This window comes from Mchenga conophoros, linkage group LG23 (genome assembly GCF_057382185.1).
Source record: "Mchenga conophoros isolate Kocher_MC1m ecotype Shallow Benthic linkage group LG23, M_conophoros_male_GT1.1, whole genome shotgun sequence".
In the NCBI taxonomy this organism is placed as follows: Eukaryota; Metazoa; Chordata; class Actinopteri; order Cichliformes; family Cichlidae; genus Mchenga; species Mchenga conophoros.
Window position 1 is genome coordinate 12029387 of NC_140547.1, and position 19293 is coordinate 12048679.

Genomic DNA, 19293 nt, shown 5'->3' on the forward strand with positions numbered 1-19293 from the left:
CACGCTTGTAAGTGGGTATGCCGCTATATGCATGCATCTGTGTGTGTGTGTTGGTGTGTGGGTGTGTGTCCAGTGCAGTCCCACCCGTGGTTGAAGGGAAAAGGCACTCAACTCTGTCTGCAAGGCAGCCACCTCCTCCTATGTGGCACAATGCAGTCTGACTGCGCTGTTAGTAGGAACATGTGTGTGTGTGTGCGTGTGTGCATAATATCATAAGTGTGTTTGTAACAGTTTGGGGCAAAGAGGGGGGGCTCTCGTTTTTTTGGTTTGTGTCCCCCTAGGCAGTTTGTGACTGGTAGGCTGCAGTATCTTTGGTATTAGTGGCGGTTTCACAAACCACTCAGCTTAGTGAGGTAGCCACATTGGTTCTCACTACTACAAACGTCATTTTGTCAGTGTCATTCCTAAAGCTGAATCTAGCTATTTATCTATGCTCACTGAACTGTATACCACAAGTCAATTTAAGCTCATCATCCTTTGGCGACGTTAACTCACTGCTTACAGCAACGTGAAGTTAGTCAGTACCTCCTGATCAGCTCCTCTACAATGACCACCTCTTATCTAATCTGCACTGCTAATCTGACTACATTGTTGGAAATGCTACAGTTGCATCTTAAGACCACACAGATAACTACGGAGTCCCAAGCGTAAACGCCCCGCGCCACCACCACCCCACCCTCCAATAAAACATAGCGAGTCAGCCAGGACATTTGGAGGTCATGTTTTGTCCCTCTTAATTTTACCCCATCCTCAGGGCTCAGCTTTAAAGGGGCGGGGGGGCTGAGAGTACCACAGTTCCGACACGAAATGCCAAAGGAGAGAAAGTGTCTGTCATTTATTCTTCTCTTCAGCAGCTCCCTGTTTCTCTTGTCTTTTCTCTTTCTTGTGGTAAATGTCCTGCAGGTCTATATTCACACAGAATGCAAAAAAGAAAAAGAAACAAAACCACGTCCTTCGTTGGCCTCAGTCCTTGCATCCTTCTTTTTTCCCTTTTAAAAAGTCCTTCCTTTTTTTGTTTCTGATTTATCAACAAGGTGCCATACTTATGCACAACAGAGCACAATAGTAACAAGAAATAGAAACTTTGTGTCTATGGTACTAATTAAATACCCGCATCAATATAGAGAGGAAGGGGGCGAGGGGTTGGAGGGGGAAATGGGGTTAGAGGGACAGAGGAGGTAGAGAACCAAAGATAGAATGAGAGATTTTCTTCTGCTTCAAAATGTGTCCAGTTATGCGTTGGAAACATTTTGTGTTGCACTGTATGTTTGGTGTCTTTCTCATTTGAGGTTTGGTTATTGTTTGCCTTTAAAATCAGATTCTTGTTTTTTTCTTTTCTTTTACTAAAAAAGTATAATTTCATTCAGTTAAAAGCTGATTGTTGGGCACTATGGCACACACCGCCCATCATCTGCAGGGCGCACTGTAACCGTGTGTTAACCATCGCACCGTTTTCTCTGACTCGCATTAAGGCAGTAAGCATTGGCACTAATTGTTGTAGCATTTTAACAGCTGAGTGTGGTGTTTAGCTTTGGGCTAGCTACTGATAACCCTTGTGTGGGAATAACCAGGTTTGACAGAAATCACATCTGTTGAATTTTTTTTTTCTGCAAGCAGATGAAATGAATGAATGGAAAATCAATGATTTCATAAAACCTCTGAAAACTAATCTAAATGAAACCTCCACTGCACCACTGATGTGTCTTACTTAGGATGCCTTTCTGTTACATTTTACTCTGTTGTACTTTCCCCTTCCTCTCTTTGTGTAATTTTCTTGTATTCCGTTTGGATTGCCCAAATAAATCCCTGCCTTTGCAAAATCCCTGCATTTTCAGCATTCAGGCTAACCATCCCCCTCCTCCGGCTTCACCAGTGCTGGTTGGATGAGGAACAACAATAGGATAATGGTTAGCTATTGATCTGCCTTCAAAGAGCTGCGAGGCCTGAATGTGTTGTGCCATGACTTCTCCTCAGCATCTAGTGGCTCTTCCCTCCCTCTTCTCCACTCTGAACCCCCCTTGCTCTGCTGGATGCCGGTCTCTGCTTTCAACAGCAGGGGGCACTGTTGCTCTGCCAGCGCAGGCAAGGCTGACGAGGTGTGCTTGCTGCTGATGCTGCTAATGCTGCTGCTGCTGCTGCTGTAGTGAGGCCTTTGTGTCCCCATTTCCACTGGGTCTCATGTGCTCCTCTTACATTCTGCTTTTCCTATGCAGCTGTAATGTAGTTGGCTGGATGCCCGAGCGTGTTGTTGTCATCGTTCGGTTCTCAGTTATTGATTAGAGGAAAAGCTCCCAGCAGAACAAAGAGCATGTCCAGACATCTCACCCGCCTCTCCTGTTGGTCAGAGAAACGCAGACTCTGGGCTCAGGCTAAGAGTAACAACGACACGTCTCCCTGCAGGCCTCCCAACATCTGTGCAAAAAATATACGAGACCTGGGCCTGGAAGACCTGAGTATCTACTGGCGAGTGTCTTGAGTTTCACCTTCATGAGGGGGTCAAGGCCTCGCTCCCTCTCTGTCTGCATCGATTCATTTTTCAATTCATTAGTTTGCCGTATGATCAGGCCGAGCTGCTCTCTGAAATGGCTGGCCATCAGGGAATACCTTTGGCTGAGGAATGAAGGAGACTGCGGGAGGAGGAGGAGGAGGGGGGAGGTAGAGGCAGAGAACTGGAAAGCCTTGTTGTTTTTTTCATGGGCTGCGTTGTTTTCTTCATGACGGCCTTGTGTGTGTGCAGGATGGGGCTCTGATAATAAGGCTATGTGCTGTTCTGTTTTCAGATTTATTGCCGTTCTTTTGCCCTTGTTGCTTCCGTGTGCCGCTGTGTGTGTGTGTGTGTGTGTGTGTGTGTGTGTGTGTGTGTGTGTGTGTGTGTGTGTGTGTGTGTGTGTGTGAGTGTGTGTGTGTGGGGGGGGGGGGGGGGGAACAGCGAGGAGGCAGACACAAAGGAGGTGAGTTGAGAGGAAAAAGCAGAATCAGTGGCTACTTGGGTGGTGAAGGAGGAGGCCTGCATCATGTAGATACCGCCCAACAGAAACGTCAAATCTTTGGTGTCGCTTTGCTTTGTCAGATGCCATAAAAATTATTTTCTCTCAAAAAAAAAGGGAAAAAAAAGACAAAATCAATGATTGTCCTTGTGTGTGAGAAATGCAGAGTGGACCTGACTTCACACTTCACCTTTTTAGATTATGCTTGTTTCAGGTGAGAGCTTGACATTTTAACTGATGTAAAAGATGATTGCATGGCACAAAGGATTTTTATATCGTGTAGAGGACACCTTCAGGCGCTCCGGGCCTGGCAGGGCTGTTACAGACAGGCTTCGCAGGGAATTTCCAGCGTCGCCTGTTGTTCCGGCCTGGTCCCTCGGCCCGCCGAAGGCCCTCTCCTGCTTCTCTCAGGCCTTGGAGAAGGTGGTGGCAGAGGTGCCTGGCTGCCCGGGGCTGGTACCGTGGTCATCGTGCCAGCGGTCCACACAGCGGCGGCGAGCATTCATGAAGAAGTTGCTGACGGTGCTGAGCTCCAAGCCGAGCTGCTGGGAGATGGTGATCTGCATTTCCTTGGATGGACGCTTGTTCTCCTTGAAGATGGCGATGAGTGTGCGGCGCTGCAGGTCAGTGAAGACTAGACGCTGTTTCTTGGGCGCCGTGTTGCGGTCCTTGTGTTGCTCCTGTTCTTTGCGCTTGCAGGCTTGGTGTGGATTGTACAGGTGGGAGGGATGGGAATGAGAGTGGGAGGCAAAGAGGAGAAAGAAAACACAACGCAAGGTAAATATACAAAAGTGATCATTTTCATGAAGTGAGAGCTGGAGGTGGAGGGAAGTAAAGTGCGTAAACTATAATTACCCTGTACTTAAACACATAAAACTGGTTCATACACCAGTGGAGATGCTATGGCTCCATCTCTATTGCCATATTAAAGTTGATTTAAAGCTAATCCATGCCTCCTGCCCAGTGGGACTATTCCTTCCATCCTGCAGAGTGCAGACAGGGACCCAGCCTGCGGTGAGAGAGAGAGAGATTGGGGGGGTGGGGGGCGCACTGGCTGTTGCCTGCTAGCTGGAGACACTGCTGTTTGATTCAATATTAATGCAGTTTGAGTCGCAATGGGGGACTGAGTGACTGTTGCACAAAAGTAAGCATTTTGTGTTTGAGTGTGCGTGTGTGGAAATGAAAGATAAAGGAGGGGCAAATGCAGGGAAAGAATAGGTTGGAGAGAGAAAAACAGAAAAGAAGCAGGAGTAAGACAAAGCGTGTGTGTGTGTGTGTATGTGTTTGTGTGTGTGTGTGTGCGTGCATGCGCGAGTGTGTGCAAGAACTAAAGAGAGTAGCTGAGATGAAGAGGGAGGGGTTGCGAGTGAAGGAGAAAGCGAGATATTGACCGACTTTGCTGTAGGAATTGGGGGGTTCTCTGTAGGGACTGAGGTCAGAATCCCCCCCCCCAGCAGGTCTACAGTCTGCTACTTCAAACAGAGCCCACTGGAGCCCACTCTATTGAGCTCTGAGAGGGTATTTATAACCCCCCCCCCCCCCCCCCCGCACACCCCCACCCCTCCCAAACACAAACACTGGAGAGGTGCTTGCACTGGCTGCTATGAGCCCCTTCCCATACACAGAGCAATTTTCAAAAGAAAACACGCTGAGTGTACTCTTCTACGTTTGGGAGGGTGTCCGAGGGGGTGATGGGGTTGCGTGCTGCAAACGCAGAAATTAATAGTTAATGGGATGTAGGTAAGTGTGTTGTAAGTATTTGTAGGACACGGGTGGAAAGCAGCAGACAGGTGGAAGGTAAAAGGGAGAAATGGCGCCCAGAGATGGTGTAGGAGGAGTGTGTGTATGTGTGTGTCAGGTTAAGGCACCACCTCTGCAGCCACATGTTCCCCTGCTGACTGAGGATCGAATCCTGCCAGAACGCACTGTGTGTCCCTCTCAGCTTCCCTACTGTCTCAATAAAACGGGAGCAAATTGGAGAGAGAAAGCGAGCGGGAAAGATGCCATCCCTATGGGGTCTCCACCTGCTGCTGCTGGTATTGTCTGATACTTTCATACTCGCCTTCAGTAATGTCTCACTCTCACGCTGTGTGTGTGTGTGTGTGTGTGTGTCTTGATGCATTTAAGGACAGATTTCTTTTTTTATATTCTCCTTGTGTGTGTGTGTGTGTGTGTGTGTGTGTGTGTGTGTGTGTGTGTGTGTGTGTGTGTGTGTGTGTGTGAGGAGGCTGTGATTATGCTGAAGTGGCTGGAGCCAAGCAGTGGCGCTGTGTGTCTAATTACAGTGGAGCAGAGCCCATTGATCAGCCATTGCAGTCCAATCTGTTTACTACAGATGTCTAACCTGCACACTTGCGCATCCATCATATTCATATTTCACATCAACACTGCTGCTATATATATCAGGCAAACATGCTAATATGCCACATACAAATTTGTCCATGCTTGTACGAACAGCGAGCGTATCATCATGTATAATACTTTGATTTATTAAAGGTTTAAGAGTAGTAATGATGGTGAGAAAAGGGAGGAGGAGGATGCCATTTCTTTAGTGTCTGAAATGATTCACAATAAGAAAAAAGTAGGACACTAAAGAATCAGAAAGACTACAACGAGAAAGCATATTCTTACTACATCATCATGTATTTATTGTATTTCTCTTTCTTGAAGATACTCTAAAAATGCCAAAGTAAATCCCACCTGGTAGTTCCAGGGATAAATATTGACAGGCTAGCTTATATCCCGGATTTCTTTGTCTCCTAAACCGATAAAAGTTCATATTTAAGATGTTTTCTTTTTCCCAATAAATGGAGCTGCTTACTTCATTCTAATGTATATGAACAGTTCATCATTTGTGTCTTCCTTTATAAAGAAACTCTGCTGAGAATTACTCTTTCAGTCACGTCAGAGTTTGAACATCAAGGTTCCAGTGATAAAGCTTAAGTGCTCAAACATTTCCAGGTGTGATGAAATCTCTATTTATTCTATACTCGACAACTTGTACTGGATCATCACGGCCATCGGGGAGAAGCGTACAGCCCATCAGAGACATGCCAGACAGTATGGATTAAACGTGTGTGCAAGAGGATTCGTTTCCCAGCAGGACAATGAGCCTAACATGTATCTAAGCTCCACCGGGCTTTTTTGAAGTCCGAGGAGGAGCAGCAGAGCAGTGCTGACATGTGTGACATGTCTGCTCCTATTCGAAACACAGAACCTCTGGAATGGTCGTGAAGAGTGCTGAGTTAATCATTTTTTCTTATAAAAGCTAAAAATACTAAATAACATTCAGCTTCATTTAAAATAGTTTTTTCAAGCTGGATTTTTAAATACGCTTCCCAAGATACCTGTGTTTATTAATGTAGCTCCTCGTTACACATGAGCATGGACTGCATCTCATACAAGAGTATTTTTGTTATGGGTTTTGCTGCTTTTAGTACAGCTTCTTCCATTTTTATCAATATAGATTGATTACTGTCTTTAGGTTAATAATAATAATAATAATGATGATGATATTTAATATATATTACAACACTCAGTTCTCCATTCATCTTATGCAGCTTCCAGCTGGTATGAGCAGCTTTACTTCCTCCTGTCTAACTTTTTTCTTCCTGTGTGGTTTGTCCAGACACACACACACAACCTCACACCAAAAATAGGACCCCTGTAAAAATCCCATCCAGCCAAATACAACAGCTTTAATGTTTTAAACGCTTTCAAAAATGTTTTCTCATTTATTTGTATTACGATTTATCAAACCGCATCATATCTCAAAGAGTTCCTAATGGTTAAATGTTCTCTCCAATGCCTAAAAGGTAAGAAACACACATCCAAACGTTTTCGCCGTGAGTGCACCTGTGCGTGGGGAAGATGCAGAGTCAGCAGGACGAGTGTTTCTCTCTTAATGTGCCTCCACAGCAAGCTGACACAGTCCCGGACTCTCTCCACATCTTCTCCACCGGATAGTCACGTTCTGCCACCTCATCGACCGCTTGCTTTGTTCCGTTTCTGTCGGTAGGTGTCGCTCTCGTCGTGGCCCGGCTGCACGGGGCGCCATAGCGCGCTGCCTTTGCTACAGGCGCTGGATTTAGTAATCGATATTGATCGATCGGTGAGGAAGGGGGCCCTGATTACTGAACCAAGCTCGGCGTAGAAAAGAAAAAAATCGATCATTGCAGCTTTTAGAGCTACAGTAGGCACCGAGCAGAGAGACGGACATAAACTCATGCACAAAGAGCAGCCGGACAGGAGCAGAAATCCTGATTTGGCGCTGGGTGTTTTCCGAGGTGCGCGTGATGCTGATAAAAAGAGAAATGAGATTTCTATTTCTCGCTTTGGAGCTGAGAGCAGGAGCTGACCTACTTTGGAAGAATCCCTCGAGCTCCTCGCTAACATAGAAAGATTGATTCTCACAGCCACGTTTGTCCCGCGTGCCGCTATTTTACGCAAGTACATCATATACAGGCTACACAGGTGTAATATCATTGACCATGAATATGCGCACGCAGTGGAAGTCCAGTTAATCCTCATGAATGTCAGCGAATGTCCCCGCAGACTGACCCGTGCCTCCAGACATATGGAATTCTTTAATAATGCCTTTATGCGCGGATGAAAACGGTATAAGTTAGACTCATTTCTTTTCCACTGATGACATTAATATTCTTTGCTTCACGACAAACCAAGCGAGGTTAAGAGAAAGGCCCTGGGTGTCCAATATCGATCGATAGATTCGTGAATAATTCGTGTGTGAAATTCACTTCGTCCAATTAATTATGCCTCGGAGGGGGGAGTGGGCCTGGAGAGGAGATTCATGAAAGGGGCTGGAGACGTGAGAGCGCACCGGGCAGGAAGCGGAGTGATGATCCAGCTTTCTGTGCTGCTGAAACCCGAGCAGGAAAAGGAGTAAATTATCATCACCCGCTTCAGCTGTGATTTCTGCGCCCGGCTGAATACTCACAGCTGTCTTCACGAGGCCTCCTCGATCCCTGCAGATGTGAGCTCATCTGGAGCATTAATCATTTATCGATCATCGCTGCCCTTCCTGCTCATAATGAGAAAGTCAAACCGCCTAATATTGTGCCTGTATGAAACCACGATTACACATCTGCATAAAGAAACAGCCCTGCTTGTTTTCTAAACTTCTCTGGTTGGCCCTGTTTGTGATCCCTGGAAAGGAGACGAGGTCAACAGCGTATGCTGATTTAATTAATTTACCAATAAACATGTTTACGGGTTACGGTTGGGTGCCTTTATATGTATGCACACACACACACACACACACACACACACACACATACAGTGCCTCCCCTTTATTGTTGGAATGCAGTGCTGCTTGTAGCTGTACTCTTCTTCACATGGAGCATGCGTGATTGGGCAGTTTGGCGTTAAAGCTTCGGCCTGTTTATTAAGTGACGTCTCTGCTGCTTTGCATGGGCTATTGCTCTAAAGATTGATAGCAGTGTGCATATATATCCACACGGCCCTCTCTGCAGACTGTGGCATTCGGTTGCAGGGAAGTGCCAAGCTCTCACTCTCTCTCTCTCTCTCTTTCTCTCTCGCCAGGCCAAAACACTTCCTGCTCAATACTCCTTAATGTAATGAGTGAGAATTGGTGTTAATATACTGATAAAGCGGCACAATTTGTTTGTTTGCCTTCTCCTGCGACTCAGCTGCGAGGCATTTCTGTTCTAGCCCTTCAATAACACTCAACCTGAACTCAGTTACACCTTCGCCCACATTCCACCTTCAAGTCCGCGAGACTCTCTGCTGCCTGAAACGTTTGAAGCTAGCCTTTACCTTTAGATTTGCTGTATTAGCTCTCACAACACTCTCATGCATGCACTGGAATTTGGATTTTCGTGTTAATTAGAGGATTTTTTAAAAATACATTTTTTAAAGATCCGTGTCAGCCTGAGATGCTCGAAAAGCTCTTTCGGTGCTGTTTTCATCCCAGCTCGCTATTAGTGAACCCAAGAAACTGCGCAGCGCTAAGAACATTCAATAATGAGCCGAGGCTGATGACTGTGATCATCACGCTTCTTATGAGGTTTTGGATAATTAAAAGCACTCAGCCATTTAAGCGCTGGACCGAGAGCACGGAGCTGAAATTTACCCCGCATTACTTTTTTTTTGTTTAATAGCAGCCCTGTTCTGCACGCGCCATTTATTGTTATGAGTGGGTCCATTGTTAGAGTGATAATCTTATCTGTGATTATCATCGATTTCAGTGATAATTGCTTGAGTTATGTGTGATAGCTGTAATCATGATTCTTTTTTTATTATTACTGTGAATGTACAGACAGGTGGCCATAGGGATGCTTTCCCACAAACAACAGGTGGGAGTTTTTTTTTTTCTTTAAAAAAAATAATATTTTTGGAGGTTTTTTGGTTAAATTTTGCTTTTACTGAATTCTGTTAAATTAACTTTCATATTTATGTTAAATCTTGTTAAGTAGTCGAAATGATAAACTATTTAATTTCTTTAATTTTTTTATATAATTTCACCCCAGCAGCAAATTATTCTCATAAAACGAATCAGCATTTAATTAATTAAATAACCATGTAGTTTAATATTGAACCATCACGATCATTTACTGTAAATCAGATGTGGGGTGAAAATTATAAAAGAATATTTACCGACTTTGTTTTCTGTTCGAATCCCACACCATTGTTTTCAACTTTTAAATCTCGCGGGACTGGCAGGATCTGCGGACTTTAATTACCTTATTTTTATATTTGCACTCCTGAGTGGATGTGTGCACATTTGTGCGCCATTTGAGGGTTTCATATACTTGATTTCTCAGAAACAAAATATCTTCAAATGTCAGCTGGCCGCCGAGCTGTCACTTCTCTGCTAATTTTTTATTTGTCGCAGGAGAATCATCACACTGATCTGCAGTCGGATGATACTGTTTACTCTCCACGGGGACGCAGACAGGTTTTCAATATGCAGGATTTTCCAGATTCAGTTCAATACCGTCCTCACTCAATCATGCGAAGAGAGAGTCAACACAAATATTTCCAGCCCTTATTTCCCAGCCCGTTATTGCACCCATGTAATTGCATTTATCTGATTTATTCTCTCCAATGCAAGGCAAAGGATATTAAAATGGAGAAAATATATTATATAATAAAATAAGGCGATGTGTCTTTATCTGTTACAAAATGCACATTTTGAATGTAATGTTTAATTTTATATTATGTAGTCCTTTTAACACTGATGTATCGCTTGAGTTTTACTTTAAAAAGTGTGTCAATTATGTTTAGGTTTTTATTTTTGTACAGTAAGATATAAAATATATTTTATTTAACTGGTTTTCTATTTTTGTGTGCAAAGTTTTTGATCAGCAAACAGCAGCGATTATTATTGAACGGTAGTTCAATAATAATACCAGTAGCAGTAATAAAATTTATAGTAATAATATTAATAAAAAAATAATAATGATGATAATAATAATTTTGTTTTGATACACAAGGATATTCTATAATAATCTCTCACACACGCCTCAAAGTCAGAAATCCTGAAAAACGGAAATGCAGCGTCAGCGCATTCACGTCCCTCACCAAAGCAACAAATTAACCAAATTATTAATTTTAGCTTAAACCCGAAGGCAGTTCGCTATATTTAATAACATGTAACACAAAGGCTGCAAAGGCTGACATCGATTCATTCATCAATTGATTTCACAGTCGTTTTGTTCCTTTGTTGATCTGTGTGGGGTTGCCCAACCGGAGTTTCGGGTTGCATCTGTGGGTACGATAAGCGGTGTGTGTGTGTGTGTGTGTGTGTGTGTGTGTGTGTGTGTGTGTGCGTGTGTGTGTGTGTTGCGGTTTGGTTGTGATCGACCCTAGGAAGACTTAAGGCTCCGTACATACGAACCATCTGCAGGCTTCTTTCTTTCTTCCCAGATATGATTTTTACCTATTTTTTATTTTATTTTATTTTTATTTTTACATCCAAAACATTGTTTACAAACTGTTTTACAGTGTGAGCTAAATGTCAGTTAAATCATTTAATCTTCTTTTGTGTCTGTCAAATATTTTCCCCTTTGGCGAGAGAAACAAATTTACAAAAGATGGATTTTTGCGATTATTTCTTATTTGAGTTTTTCACTCAAATTCATAATCTGTCTTTCTACCTTATGGATCTCCTTTAATGCGATGCTATATTACTTTTTATTTTATTATTATTATTATTATTTAAAGTCTTACAATGATCAAATGGATATCCGCCCTTTTCGTCTTTAATTGCTCGGACAGTGTCCTTGCCTTCTGTTCTTATCCTGCGCATTAAACGAGCCATTATCGGGCCTTTAATAACCGATGGCCTGTCAGAGCGCCAGATAAGAGGGGAGTGTGCGGAATCGCTGCTGCTTCGACGCCGCTGGACACTGATTTATAACTAGCGGTGGTTTTGGTTACTCAAATCCCCAATCACCCCTAAAAAAGTAATCTGTTACTTATTTCCTGAAGTATCAGAGACATTTGGAAAATAGCACAGCGAATCACTGTCTGGAATAAATCAGGGCTGATGACGAACTTGAACAGATCACGATAAAATTAACAATTTGGAGCGAGTGAAAAGACGCCTGGCAGAAATGTCGGCACTGTGCACGAGCACAGGAGCTAGCAGAGCATGTGGTTTTTTTTCGGGGGCACCCCGGCGTTACATAACTCCGGTCAACATTTTAATTGCTCACCAGCTGCTCTTTGGAGTCCTCACTTACTGATGCTCTTATGCAAACCACCACAGCCTGCAGACAAAGGCCCGCGGTGTCATTATAAAAGGTGTTGTTATAATAACACCTGTTATAACGACATTATAACGGCGATATTGTCCGTTATCATGCCTCAGCTCCACTGACAATTAGCTCATTTCACATTTAAAATCCTTTTGTGCACCTATTGAACTCCAAAGCGCGTGCACGAACAGCGAGATTAAATTAGGATTGTCTTTGCTTTGGACCTTTTGTGTTTTTACTTGGAAGTAGGGGACGCGCGCGGTGCCATTAACCCTCTGATGCGAGCCGCGTGCATGCCGTTGACTCTGCCAGCAATTTGATTTAAAGGTCATTCTCTCCTATCGATCCGGTTTGGAGAGGGGGCGACTGAGCAGCGTAGGAATTGATCATCTAAAATAGAAGAGACGGTATTGGAGACTGTACGGAGCGCTGCTGCATTTATAATTGCTAACCACGCACCCCGTGTGAATTGGAACGTGCGCGCGCTGTGAGAGGAACGGGTGAAGACGTGGGAGAGACGACGCGGGCTCCGGCTTCAGTCAGGCTAATCTGATTTCTATTAAAATGACATTATTTTGAATAATAAGGTCGACGTGGTCAGAGCCGGCTATGCGGGACGGCCAGTGTGGGTGGGATGTGTGATGAGCAAAAAGAGGTTAAACGACTGTGAACTGTGAGTCGTCTCTCGCTGCTAATCCCACTATAGCACAGCCTTAAAGGGAAGCCAAACTCTCAGACTTTCACTTGACAGCTCCGTAAGATTCGTCCTGTTATGTGTTATGAAAGGTGAGCTGTTAATGGGAGGGAGGGTGTTGCATGGCGGAGATGGAGGGGGTTGCATGGCCGCATGGCGCAGCTCCAGAGATGGGAAGGAGATGCCGGGGAATGGAAATCGATACAGATTCAGGGCTCACCAGATCGGCCTTAACAATTGGCGCAGACGCACTCTGCATCCCGATCACACACATACTGGAGAGAAGAAATGGAGGAGGCGACAATTGCGAGGTGCTGGTGGTAAAACACTATCCTGTGGGAATTAACGTATATGGTTTTGCTTTGTGCTGTTTTGCAGTTCCAGCATGACTCCAGCAGTGCATTATTATGAGTCCTCATTTCACACTCGAACATCAGGATTCCTCTAAATGTGTTTGTTTAGGAGTCCAGCCAGCCTCTCCACACGAGGCTACAGATAATGTCATTTCATTTGGAGTGAGCTTCACTGAACTCGGGATTTAAACAAAATAGCCTCGAGGTATAACCTCAAGAAAATGACTGTTGCCCTCCCACCAGGGGATTGAAAAGGCGATGCTTGTACACGCGTGTCTCAGTACTTACAGCACATGATGCTGTGCTTAACGAACAACGAAGCTCTGAAACCACAGCTGCACTGTTTACTCCCCTATCTTCCCCTCATACATCAATTATTAACGTACCAATCGATTATTTCGCAGGCCAGCATCAAGCCATCTTTTCATGTAAAAAAAATGCTGTTTGAGATTATCCCTCATCAATCACTTCTTAATGTTTCTACCAGTGAAACCCGTTATACTAGATTTAAAAAAAAAAACATCACACCTTTTAGGCATTTTTATTACGTCAGGATATTTCCGTGAAAATCCCAAAATAAAGATGACCTCCACTTTGTATCTGCAGCTGCTAAAAGAAGCTGGAGATGTGATTTAAATGGAAACCCCGATGGGCTCCGTGCTGGACTGGAAAGTAGGATGCGTGGTGGTGTGATTGACGCGATTGTGGATTGTAATATTGATCGTTGGGTGGAAGCTGTTGGATGAAATAATGGTGTTTAGAGGCCACAAGAACGGTATCAAGTATGTATTTGGAAAACTCCAGATCACCACCTTCGACTGTCCTCAAACCTGCGGTGGATATTTCAGCACTCTGGACAGCGCCAGAAACTGACCAGCAGGAAAACGCTTTGTGGACATAAACACAAAGCTTTAACCACCTTCTGTGTGCCACACACAAACCAACACACATCGATTTAATTTAAAGAAAAGCAACAATTTAATTAAAATATACAAAACACCCAGAATTCATCAGTTTGATATAAAAGCCCGAGTTTATCTCAAAATGATGAACCCCTAACCAAAATTAAGACCGTGCGTTGTAAGGAATGGAAATGGGCTGGGGATCTTAATAAATACATATATTTACCCAGGAAAATGAATGGATTAGTGCAGAGAGGAAAGGGCGCAGAGTGACGCTGATGGGGGGGATGGTGGTGGATGAGCTGGAGTATAGCTCCAGGATTAGGCCTGTGTAAACTGCATGTAGTCCATTGAAACATGAATAGAGGCCTCCCACCGTCATTCTCGACAATGTTTTTCCTCTGTGTCCTGTGGGTCTTGACCTCCACACCCTGGCACGTGCTCCGGCCATTTAGATGGAAATGAACCGCTTCTTTTTGACAGAGAGGGAGAGAGAGAAAGGGGGGACCCTGGCATGCCATGGCACATTATCACTGGTAAATGGAAGGAAACGAAGCGGGTATTCCTGGAAGGTAGGAATGTATTTTTTCTGATGATATTTTCCGTGTTGTCCAACATCTGTTGGAAAAACGTGAACATTACCCGGGTGCACGAACCCCCAAAGAACAAACAAGGGATTATACACCGCATAAACAAACAGAACATGATAACAGGAAAGAAAAATATGTGCAGGGGCGTTTTTTTAAACCAGCTGTCCCCTTTCCCAACCTTTTCCGGCTCCCGCCTTCCCCCCCTCCCTTCTGCTCCAGGGGAGAAACCAATGGGAGAGAGTGCTGAGGCGGGATAATTGATAGATGCACTGGCTATCCTTATCGATCAGGGCTGTATTGACTCGACCAAATACATTGAGATGGAGTGTGGAATTCAACACAGATGCAAAGACGAATTGTTTTCATCGTTAATGCGATCTTTAAATGCCCCCCAAACCTCACTCTGCCCGCGTCTCTCTTAAAGCTGCCCGCTTACACAACAGCCGTCTGCATAATATATGTTCAGAGTGTGGAAATGCCTTTTGTTTACGTGGCCAGTGTGTTACAGGTCTGCATATGAAGAACACGGTAAGTGGAGAAAGCATTAGGAGATGTTAAGCGTGAAGGACACACATCCCCCCTCCAAACGTGCCCACCTTTGCTCTGCTTTTCCTGTCGGCAGTGAATTGTCATGTGTGTGCGCGCGGACACTGGTATTTTCGCATTAGCTAAGCAGGGCAGCTGCATTGATTCGTGTGACTGTGATGAATTTGGAATAGTAATTTGAATTTATTGATTGATGTGGCCGAGCGAGTATGGCCCAGCCTCACTTTCAGCATCCAAACCCCCACCCGCCTCCCCCAACTCCCACTCCCAACCCACATGAAAGCCGAGGATAATTGTGATTTTAAATGCAATGAGTAAAATGTTGCTCCCTGCATTTACATACGAGTCATTTGTCATTTTAACCCACCTAGAGTGTCCTTGCTTCTGCTGTGGCAGCAGGTTGATGCACAGTGAAGGCTTAAGAATCAGCTTTTTCCAAAAAGAAGTATTTATTAATTGTGTGGTGGCAATTTCGAATAAACTTCATTTATTCATTTAATGTTGATAACATTTGCACTTTCTGGTAAACTAAAATGTGGTAAAACAGTGCAGCTCTTATTTTCGTTCACCACTGAGCACCTCTAGTCTGTCCTGGACCTGAGCACATTCAAATATGCGGCAGCCGTGTGCTGCACAGGACTGTGCCACTCCAGCACGCTAGTTGAATTGAGGGTTTTATCCTGGTGCCGGGTGTGGAAGATATAAAACCCCACTGCCCAATTAGCTTTAACAGCAGTGGCACTTAAAGAGACAATTGTGGAGTGTTTAAATCTTTATTTACCAGAACCCCACTAAATACGCAAAGGAACAATTTACATGCCATTAAGTGCTTTTCAATAGGGCATTGACTGGAACTAAAATATGCCACTATATCTGCTTAATTGAACTGTTCACTGAAATACGACGCAGAAGCGCTGATTGACGTTTGGAAGAGCAGCGCGTCTAAACAAGGCCTTTACAGAAACATCAATGATGGGGGACCTTTCACTCACATCTTTGTATTAACTCCACCGTAGAGCTTGTTTTCATTTATATCCTATTAATCAGGTTGCAAGTGTTAAAGACTTTAAAGTAGGCAGAGATTTGGGTTCAAATCACAGCCTTTAATGTGACAATCTTTGCGCGATAAAAATCGAAACGATGGATCAAAGTGGCGAACCATTCAGAAAACCGAAATGCTGAGGCAGAGAGGGTTTGTGCCACATTTAGTATTTGTCCTGTTAAGCTGAGATCTCATATAACTTCACAAACAGCAATAAACAATTTCTCAGCACAATGACTAAATAGGCCTTAAATCAAATTAGTAGACAGAGATCCCAGAGAGAAGAGGGGACAACACAGACCAGAGAAAGACGCATCTGTTTGTGTCTTACAGATCCAGATCGATCATTTATCACTGCGCTACTCTGAAAGGGGACGCCTGGACCTGGAATATTGATCCATAGGAGGTCATGCTCCCCAGGCTCTTTGGCCAGGCCTCAGACGATCCTTGTTTGTGACCACGCGCATATTTGACAAGGAGAGAGCCAAAGAATTAGATGAGGTTTGTTAAATAAATAAAACTGGGTGTTCGGGGCACAATGATATCAAAGTATAGCGTTTACCTTTCAAGTAAGATTTAATCAATTTCACTTCTCGCTCTGAGTTCCTTTGTTTCGCCTCTTTCTGCGTGCATGTGTGTGTGTGTGTGTGTGTGTGTGTGTGTGTGTGTGTGTGTGTGTGTGTGTGTGTGTGTGTGTGTGTGAGAGAGAGAGAGAGAGAGGGGGGGGGGAGAGTGAGACAGAGGAAGATGGATGCACGCATGCATACTGTACTCGTGCGTAAACGTGCGTAAAGCCAAAAGTGTCTGAGCAGACTCGGTTTGGTTTGGAGTCTGTCTGTTTATGACAGACAGCGCTTCTCTTTTGTTTATCACACAATGTATGTTTATATTACTGTGCATTGTAGCATCAATCAAAATATAGATCTCTCTAAACATTTAACACCTCAACTGTCATGATGAACTTTTACTCGATACAATCGACTAATAACTTCTACTAATGTCTATTTGAGCTGCTATTGACAGTCTCGCCACATTGACTTCTAATTGATCCCTCCACATCACTCAGGCTGTCTCCTCACTCACCTGCAAGCCTCAGCGCTGACATCCGCTGGAACTCGGGCTCCTGGAGCCACTTCCACATCCTCCTGAACGTCTCTCGGCCCGACTTGAGTTTACTCCAAGGTTTAGGATTCCGCAGCAGGTCAGACAGAGTTCCCTGGGACCGACACAAGATCCTCTGAGCAAAGATGGCCTGGGGGATGCTGTAGCGCTTGAGCTCTGCTGTTATTCGCTGTGCCACCTCCTTGGTGTTTATCTCTTCCACCTGCCCTGACCCAGCACCTTGCCCGCCTCCCACCACCGTCTGCCTGTCTCGGTCTGAGAGCATGGATCCGTTTGCCTGAGAGTGCGGATGGCTGTGATGGTGTATACCGTTCAAGGATGTCATTAGCCCGCCCCCGTGACCCCCGAGACCGCGGGCCAAGTGCTCTTCACCCCTGGACAGCATGGCTGCGTGAGACTCGAACCCCCCCGAGGAGAGCATCTTGTCGTTGGAGAGGTGAGCTCCGGGACCGTAGGCGCTGAGAGTCTGCTGGGAGCTGTGCAAAGACCCGAGCCCGTTGGACAGGGGTGACAAGGGCTGCCCCATCCCGGACATATCTTTGGGGTAGTGGCCATAGAGGTTACTCATAGAGGCGAGGCTTCGGTCGTCTCTCATCAGGGTGAAGCTGCCGCTGACATTCCCAGCTGCAAGTCTCTGGTGTGCTGGATGGTGGTGAGCATGCGGGTGTGGATGGTGAAATTTCTCCGAGACCGTGGATATGGGGGGCAGGTGCTGTAGCGGCGTCAGCGTTGTGTAGGTGCTGCTCAGGCTCATCCCGGAGTCGCACGACATGGTCATAGCCGGATGCAGGGGGCCAGACAAAGCGTGGTCTGGGCGATAGTCCCCCGCTCCCTCCAGTATCGAGGCCATGCTGGACACCATGGCTGACCGCCCGTGCGACACCAAGTTCCGATGCGACGCCGACGACTGGCGCGCGTGCGGGGAGTTCATTAAGTCGCTGGTTTGATGGGAGTGAGATACACCGTGCAGATTTCCGATGTTTTCCATTGTCAGCTCCATCGTTGAAAGGATCTTTATTTCCACCCCTCGCGCCACTCTCTCGCTCTCCCTCTCTCTCCCACTCCCTCTGTCGCTCTATCTCGCGCTCCTTTCCAATAAATTTGAAACGATTTCAAAGCCAAGCCATTGATTGGAGTTGCCTCTCCGCAGTCAATCCAGCATGGTTTTAAAGGATCGGGTCCCGGCCGCCAAACAAACCGCTGCTCGGTGCGTGAAGGTGTCTGCGCCTGCCTGGTTTCTCTCCGCTGAGCACCTTCTACTATACCCAAAGCGCTGCTCGGCTCGCTGTGTGTATATTGACGTGCCCGCGCTCCTGTTAAAATGAGACCGAGCCTGAGCCTGTGCGCAAGTGCGCGCCCCCGTGGCCTATCCTCGCACTCGCGAACCCTGTCTGGGGCCAATCTGACGTCACTGGCCCCCGTGTCAGGGCTCGCTCGCGTTGTAAAGCGTGGACCCTCAAATCCTCGAAAAGATTGCGTTAGACGCGTTAGATAAAAGACAGAATGCGCAACATTTACACTCAGATGGATAAGAAGGACCCGCTCCTTGTTTTGTCTGATAAAAGTGTTTCACAGGCGCCAGCAGCACATGTGATAGCTGTGTTGGAGGTTAAACATGTCACAACAGATCACGAGGGCAGGTAAAAAAGCACATCTGGAAGTGCAAGTCATGCCTAACAGTCTTGGTTTTTCCAACTGTAAATTAAGCATGCGCTATTTAGTGCTACATATTCAAAGGATTGTGTTTATATAGACAATAAAATATTTAACAGTGCAATAAAACGTGTGAATTACAGCCTTAAGACCCGTGTCTGACCTTTGACACTTACTTTACAGCCACTTTCCTAAAGCACACATCTGAAATTTTTGCTTATACTCATAACTTTTTTAAAGAAAAGTTTTGGGGTTTTTTTTCCTCTAGCAAATGTTTCTGAATAAATTTGTCGAGCTTTATTTCATCATTGCCTCCAGGCTTTGACCCCTTTCGCTTCTTTGCTCCACGAATTCAGGCCACGAAAATCAAACTCTCTCACACAAATTCCGACATGATATCCCTTCAAAACTTCTGCGTAAAACTTGCTTGGTGCTCGCTGGTGTCAATCCAGTTCAGCAATCTATCAATATCAGCGTATGTATGGATCAGGGGATCCATCGATAGGTTGGTGCCTATTGCAGAGGCCCGCAGTATGGATACCATATAGCAGCTTGTTGAGATCGAGTGATTGGATTGTGTGAAATGGGAGAAATAATAGGTAGTGGAGAGCATAAAACTTCACTGAGGTCGTTAAATACTTTTTCAGCTACTATAAGCACCAA

The 19293-nt window shown here is 45.0% G+C and overlaps 1 protein-coding gene across 1 annotated transcript; it reads right to left on the reverse strand.

The window, feature by feature from the left end:
- Window positions 1-1769: 1769 nt before the first annotated feature.
- onecut3a (one cut homeobox 3a) lies at window positions 1770-18375 on the reverse strand. The gene is made up of 2 exons (XM_085265307.1): window positions 16939-18375; window positions 1770-3687 (listed from the first exon to the last, which is right to left on the reverse strand). Exons 1-2 carry the CDS (start codon window positions 17975-17977, stop codon window positions 3395-3397), a joined length of 1332 nt encoding a protein of 443 aa, XP_085121433.1. The 5' UTR covers window positions 17978-18375; the 3' UTR covers window positions 1770-3394.
- Window positions 18376-19293: the final 918 nt, after the last annotated feature.

Excerpts from the sequence above, each read along its gene's own strand:
- onecut3a (XM_085265307.1), bottom strand. The coding sequence starts at position 17,977 with ATGGAGCTGACAATGGAAAACATCGGAAATCTGCACGGTGTATCTCAC. Across the intron at positions 3,688-16,938 it reads GTCAGCGCTGAGGCTTGCAG|CCTGCAAGCGCAAAGAACAG; the intron begins GTGAGTGAGGAG and ends ATCCACACCAAG.